Raw genomic sequence first — 6,848 nt, 5'->3', positions numbered from 1 at the left:
AACACACCAGACACCTTTCGCCAGCTGTTCCAACCTGCTTGGACCCGTTTCTTCACTTCCTGACCACACTCTCCATTGCTCTGTATTGTTGACCCCAAGTATTTGAAGTCGTCCACCCTCGCTATCTCTTCTCCCTGTAGCCTCACTCTTCCCCCTCTACTTTTCTCATTCACGCTAATAATAATAAACAAAAACAATCTAAAAAAATAATCCAACACCACTTTATTTTCTTTTGAAAATTTTAATACTCCCCTGAAGTCATATAAAAAAAAAAAAAACAAACACTGGCTTAAAATACAATGCAATCAAAATAATGGGAATCAACATTTTTTCCAAAGAGATGACAATGGAGTTTTTTTGAAGCCCACTGATCAAATTGCAAAAATTATCTCCCTGTGTCTGAAATTCCTCAACCAGAGTTGTGTCCAAACAGAAAAGAAAAGAGAAAAGGAGAAATTGGCGTGAAGATGCCAGAGGCCTTCAGGTACGGCGCCAACTTCCTCGTTCAACGCCGCCGCCTGTCAGGACTCCTGCTGCGTCGTCGCCCGCCGGTTCTAAAAATAAGCACCGACGCGGATTAACGAGACGCCGACAGAGCCTCGCGCGAGCGTCCGTCGAGCGGGACTCACCTGCGCCTGCTTTTGGGAGGCCCGCGGACGAAGCCCCAGTCCACGCTGATGGGCTGGCCCATCAGGTCCTGGCCGTTCAGGCCCTCCATGGCGGCCTGGGCCTCTTTGTAGGTCTCGTACTCCACCAGAGCGTAACCCTTGGGGAGGGGGGTTATTAATTAATTTCCAAGTCAAGTGATCAAGGCCGAGCCGGTGTGAAAAACAGGTGAAATGGTTTGAATGATCATTTGAGGCCTTTTCTCGACTTTGGAGGTTTGAATGTGTGACGAGTCAGTCAGAAAGAAGACGTTGCTCAAGCCGGCTGTATATTACATTTCATCAGACACGTTGATTGAAAAATAAGTCTTTCGTGACGTTTCAGCTAACAGCCATCTATTGTTTACATATACTAAAAAACCCATAGCATGGAATAAGAGTGGAAAACGGTCGACAGAGTATAATATAGCGGGCGGCCCACGTTGACGTGAAGAGATTTGTCCAACTTTTCGGCTTCTTTCAAAGCAATCCCGCCCTCTTGTGCTCAAAAGTGGAAGCGCTGAGGTCGATGACGAGCCCAAAACTGTTTTTTGATTCAACTCGAGTCCGCTTCACCAAAATCCACATCCAGTGAGTCGAGAGAAGGGAACGAGTGAATGATTCAAAATGCCGTGATGAGCATTCACTCATTCTCTAATCCTGAATCCCTACATGGGAATTTTCCTTGGCTCTTTTTGCTACATTAAAAATGCAAAATCCCTTTGGAGTAGTGGTTCTCCACCTGGGTTCAGTGAGGCAGTCGCTTGGGTCGTCCCGAGGACTCGACACCCACCGTCCGTGAGTGCGCGCTTGTATTTCATCGTACACTTGAGTTGATAGCACGGCTGCTGCGTCGGGCGGAATACAGAAAAATAAATGAAGAGCCCGCAAAGAAGCTGCTCTTACCTATGAAGCCTTTTCAATGATTGTAGAAATACAGGAAAGGAATAGATTTTGTGAATTTTCACAACTAAATCCATTTCTCTGAGAGTGGCAATAGCAAAATTCACATTCACTTACATAACATTTTTTTTTTTTTTACTGAATTTATTTTTTGTTGCGCGTGTAAAATTCACTTTTTGTTGGTTTCGGTCGCAATGATTTGCAATTGCGCAACTGAGGCATGATTCATATTCTCCACGAAATGGACGACTGAGAATCTACAATTGGAATCGAAAATATACCGTGTTTTATTTGACAAAATTTGAAGGGTTCCGTACATACAACGAGGCTAAGAACCGTTGCTGTGGAGTGTTTCTGGGGGAGAGAATCCAAGCAAAGCCAAGAATCCTTCCCTCCGAAGGGATTTTGAGCGGACCACGACGGTCTTGGGAATGAGCGCTGCATCCGTGCGGTCTCACCTTGAGGTATCCCGTCCTGCGATCCAGGTTGAGGTTGAGGTTCTTGATCTTGCCGAACTCGGAGAACTTTTCGTTGATGTCCTCCTCCGTGGCCTCCTCGTGCACGCCCGTCACAAAAAGGATCCAACCCTCCACGGCTAACACGCAAAACGAGTCACACGTCATTCGGTATTTCTTTCATAATTTCAGCCAGTTTTTGACATCAAATAATCAACAACTAATGTATATTTCATTGAAGCACGTAACTTGGACTTACGAACCTCTGCTAGCTTAATGCTAACACAGAACGCAAAGAAAGACAGGCTAACGAAATCGATGATGAGCAACGAATCTTTGAAGCGGCGGGACACTGGAACAAAAACGCTACTGCAACCCTTGTAGAGGGCTAGTAACAACACTCACATGCAAAGCATGACAAATATTACTGCAGCTTACTGAGCCACTTCTTTGTGATGGTCGTATTTCTTATACCTGAATTATACTGCCCCCTGGTGGCCAAGGCACACACACCACAAGACCCGCACAATGTCCACTGAATTAAAGCAGGACATTATGATGCACAAACCGTTTAATTATTTTTGTTGCGTTTAATTAGGCTAGTAGTCCGTGCATTTGCACAGTGCAATACAGTCGGTGGTATTTTTCTTCATAACAATGAAGTCCCACTTTTTTTTTTTTGTCTGTCTGTGCACCGAATGGATCAATGACTTTTCTAACCTTTTCAATGGGGACAGACACACGAAAAGTGTTAAATTACCAGCGTGGACACAAAACCAATTAAACCCATAAACGAAGCACTGTACCGGACTTCATTTGAATTTATTATACAGATTATCATCCATCAAGAGATGACCAACTGAAATTCTGCTGCACGCCACAGGGACTACCAGGTCAGAGAGCAAAAACAAAACCTGTTGCTCAAGGGCACCTTCCGCAGAGTAATGGCCATTGGACAAGTTGGTGCAGCAAAGCACTACGCTTGGACGAGGAACTGTGCTGAGTTTCCTGACCGTCCCTTCGGCTGCTCCGTGCATCCGACAGCACTGAAGCTCATCTTAGCTTTTAGCTTCCACATGCTCGTGCTTGAAAATGGTGAAACGTCACCCAGCCCGGCTTCCAAATCGCGGTTGCACAGACAACGTCGGGACGCAAATACAGTGATGCCTCGGTTCTCGACCGCAATCTGTTCGAAAACCGAATCGATGTGTCCCATTACAATGAATGGAAAAAGAAATAATGCGTTCCGAGCCTAATGAATTAGGCTTTTTAAAGCCGTTATTTAGCTTTTCCTGATAATTAGCTGTATAGTAGAAATACATGTATAGTTTAAATACTTTACATAATAAAATAATATATTTATTTTTTTTTTGGCAAAAAATGCATGCTTTAGTAGTAGAGCACGCTAGGCTGGGAGCGCATCGCCGTATCTGTCCCCCAGCCTTGTAAACTTTTTTTTTTTTTTTTTTAATTAAACAAAAGTGCAGAACAAGCAACTTGGCTTCTTCGGAGCCACGATTGCGGGTTAATACGGTCGTCCTCGATAAGTAGAAAAATAACAGTCACGACCGGGACACGTCTGTGTACAGAAGCTACGTTATACACAATAACAAAAGTGCGCCGCGCGTGTTATGTCGTTTCCGTTTTTTTTTTTTTTTTTGCAGGGAGCATTCGAATTGACAACAACAAAATGCATCGTGGGTGGGTCGACCGCTTGCGCCGCACGCAATGTTATTTCCCAATTTCTTCGGGAAGTGTTTGAATAGACAATAACAAAACGCATCACGACTGGGTTAGCTTCTTGCGCCGCGTGCATGATGTTATTTCCGTTTTTTTTTTTTGGGCGGCATTCGAGTAGCGCTTTTCGTTCGAAAACAGAAGCAAAAGAAAGTCTCGAGATTTTCATTCGGAAACAGATTTGTTTGAAAACGGGGACGTTTGACAACCGAGGCTGTACTGTAAGCACAATTATCCACAGTGGCATCACATCGGGCAGCACCGACTGCTGGAGAAAAATTCCTTGCGTGTTCTGCACATTTGCCCATTAAGATATTCCAGTGGCAGGTGGCAAACTATTGACCCGAGCGGACGGGGGCTCCAGAAATGCAGTAAGAAACAACGAACGCATCTTTGGCCATCGTGGCTGGAAGTAAGCCGGCAGCACTCACATCTCTGAGGACCCGGCTCGTCTCCATCCTGCTCCACGGTGTCGTAGTCTTCTTTCATGCGAGACCTGGCGCCTTCATCTACACGCAAACAACCAAACACGGAGTGAGGCCTCAGTCCGGAAGGCACGATCGCAACCATCAGCGGTCACTGCTCACCAGAACCGAAACCTCGTCCTTTCCTCTTCTTGGCTTTCTCCTTCAGCTTGTGGATGCTTTCTGGAGTGCAAAGGGTTACGTTACTCCACAAGATTTGACGAACTTCCAAGTGCGACACCATTTAGCCCGCAAAACCACGCGATCAACATTGCAATCATTTTTTTTTTCCCCCAATTTATTTTTGGCCTTGTTCATAAAGTAAAATGTGGACGAGCAAAGCCAACTCGGTGCCAGCGACGAGCCGGCAGCGCGTTGTTAGCTTTTAGCTTGCTAGCTCGGGCCTTCTTTCACGCAAGCGACGCGTTTCAGCTTCTTTCGCTCCACATCTCATCCATACTTACACGCCACTGGCGAAATAAAACATTCCCCGCTTATTTAGTGAGCGCAAATGTGAAGGTTGCAATCACCGTCCTCATCCATAGGGAAATCTTCGCCTCCCGCTTCGTGAAGTTCGAGAACGTCCGCCATGTTGCCTGCGAGCGAGGGAGGGTCAGTGCGCATGCGCGGGGTGACGTAGGTAGGTAGGTAGGTAGGCAAAGCAAAGCAGCGGGGAATGTCGCTCGAATGGAAAAAAACAAAAACAAAAACAAAAAAAAAAAACAACAAATCACCCTTAATATTCTCCAGGAGAGGTCACTATTGCAGCAAGCGCGGTCCTGGATCAGCCTCAGGACCACTTGGTTGCGGTCTGGACCAACCGCGAGTTCTACTGCGTCCTGTCACATTTTTGTCATAATTAGGGAATATCTTCTGAATTCATATCACTGAAAAACGAGGTCGTTTGTTTTTAATTCTATTGTTTTGAATTTTATTTTATTCTTTTTTTTAAACCCCACCCACCCATCCATCCATCCATCCATCCATTTTCTTTGTCACTTATCCTCACAAGTGCTGGAGGAGCCTATCCCAGCTGTCACCCGGCAGTCGGCGGGGTACACCCTGAATTGGTCGCCGGCCAATCGCAGGGCACATGGAGACAGACGACCGTCACACTCACAATCACACTAAACTATCCATCTGTTATCTGAGCCACTTATCCTCACAACGGTCGCAGGAGTGCCGGAGGAGGAGCTTCGGCCAGGTGGCGGGCTCCACCCTCAACTGGTCGCCGGCCAATCACAGGGCACATAGAAACAAAGAACCATTTGCAGCCACAATCACACCTACGAGCAATTTAGACTGTCCAGCGAACGTGTGTCCACCCGGAGAAAAGCCACACAGGCACGGGGACAACATACAAAGTCCACACAGGTGGGGCCGGGATTCAAACCCTGGTACTCAGAACTGTGAGGCCAGCTCTTTACAGCCGCCCCACTCTTCCCCTTGTTTGTAGGTTATTTTATTTGTTTTGATTCCCTCTTATGTTTGATATTGTTTGAATCAAATTGCGATACGTGTGAAAGAAAAAAAAACAAACTGCTGGGTGACAAATATGGCCGCAAGGCTCTTCCTGCACACAGCGCGAGTGTCTCATCTGCGACTCCCATCTTCATTGCGACCACTTGATCGGCGCCGTGGAGTCATCTCCCTTTAACGAATCACCTTGAAGTCGCTCTGCGTTTACTCGGATTATAAAGCGATCACTACATAATGTAGCTGTGAATAAATCAAGATTGCCCACACAGATACGCATTTCGACTCCGTTGACAGTGTTAGAGGTTATCTGATGTATTGTTTCAGCCCAAGAGTCAAAATTGAAATGACCTGGAATATAATATAATCCTTCGGTAGCTTTTTCAGGTGTCAGGAATGAGTCCGTGATTCCAAAAAGACTCTCTTGGCTATATTAGCCATTATTAATCGTTTCAGCGTCAGAGTCGAATGCTGGATAAAAAAAAAAAAAAAATCCATAATCGTATTTAGGTATTTACAATGTGGTCCACAATATAATATTAATAATCGCATAATAGTAACTGGGGAGTAATGATGAAATCAGTCACTGTGTTCAGAATCATTCAAGACTCCCGATTCCTTTTCACCCCGAACGGACGTCCACATGAGTCCAATTTTTTGGAGTCGTGGACGTCGTCAGCGAGCAAGCGTCAAGGTTCTGGCAACAGGACGGGAGCACGCGAGTGGTGGGGGTGGGGGCGAGGTGGCCGACACGCCTCAAGCGCCGACGGCTCGATGATTAGCCGTGATTCACTCATCCTCGGAGGGCCATAAAAGACCCGCGGCGCTGTTCAGTCCGAGTCCTGGAAGAACTCAACTCTCACCACCGTAGTCATGAAATTGTCCATTTGTGCCGCTCTGGGCTTTTTCCTGGCTCTGGTCCACGGTAAGACGATTCGTAAGCGACGTTCCGTGAAATGCTGACTGCGAAGCTCACGGCTTTGCTGAATAACAGAATCCTGAGCCTTGTACATTTTTTATTTGGATGCTTTGCTTCTCCGTGTGGCTTCCAGCTAGCCCACTTTCAGACAGGACTCTAGTTGTATTCTGGACAAATATGGAAATGGAAATGGATCAATGTTGTTTTATCTGTCAACAAAACTTCCACTGGGAGTGACAAAAAGCTTAAA

The 6,848-nt window shown here is 46.0% G+C and overlaps 1 protein-coding gene across 1 annotated transcript; it reads right to left on the bottom strand.

Moving 5' to 3' along the window:
• Nucleotides 1-234: 234 nt before the first annotated feature.
• rbm8a (RNA binding motif protein 8A) lies at nucleotides 235-4,872 on the bottom strand. The gene is made up of 6 exons (XM_061821120.1): nucleotides 4,734-4,872; nucleotides 4,327-4,386; nucleotides 4,171-4,248; nucleotides 2,006-2,142; nucleotides 630-766; nucleotides 235-554 (listed from the first exon to the last, which is right to left on the bottom strand). The coding sequence occupies exons 1-6, from the start codon at nucleotides 4,825-4,827 to the stop codon at nucleotides 506-508; spliced, it is 555 nt and encodes a 184-aa protein (XP_061677104.1). The 5' UTR covers nucleotides 4,828-4,872; the 3' UTR covers nucleotides 235-505.
• Nucleotides 4,873-6,848: the final 1,976 nt, after the last annotated feature.

This window comes from Syngnathoides biaculeatus, chromosome 5 (assembly GCF_019802595.1).
Source record: "Syngnathoides biaculeatus isolate LvHL_M chromosome 5, ASM1980259v1, whole genome shotgun sequence".
In the NCBI taxonomy this organism is placed as follows: domain Eukaryota; kingdom Metazoa; phylum Chordata; class Actinopteri; order Syngnathiformes; family Syngnathidae; genus Syngnathoides; species Syngnathoides biaculeatus.
The sequence above is the reverse complement of the archived record's forward strand: the minus strand, read 5'-3'. Positions and strand labels throughout refer to the sequence as shown.

Bases quoted from the DNA above. Each gene is read 5' to 3' on its own strand.
- rbm8a (XM_061821120.1), bottom strand. From the start codon at position 4,827: ATGCGCACTGACCCTCCCTCGCTCGCAGGCAACATGGCGGACGTTCTC. The intron at 2,143-4,170 runs GTGAGTGCTGCC...TTTGCGTGTTAG, and splicing joins CGAGCCGGGTCCTCAGAGAT to CCGTGGAGGGTTGGATCCTT. The intron at 555-629 runs GTGAGTCCCGCT...GCTTATTTTTAG, and splicing joins CCTCCCAAAAGCAGGCGCAG to AACCGGCGGGCGACGACGCA.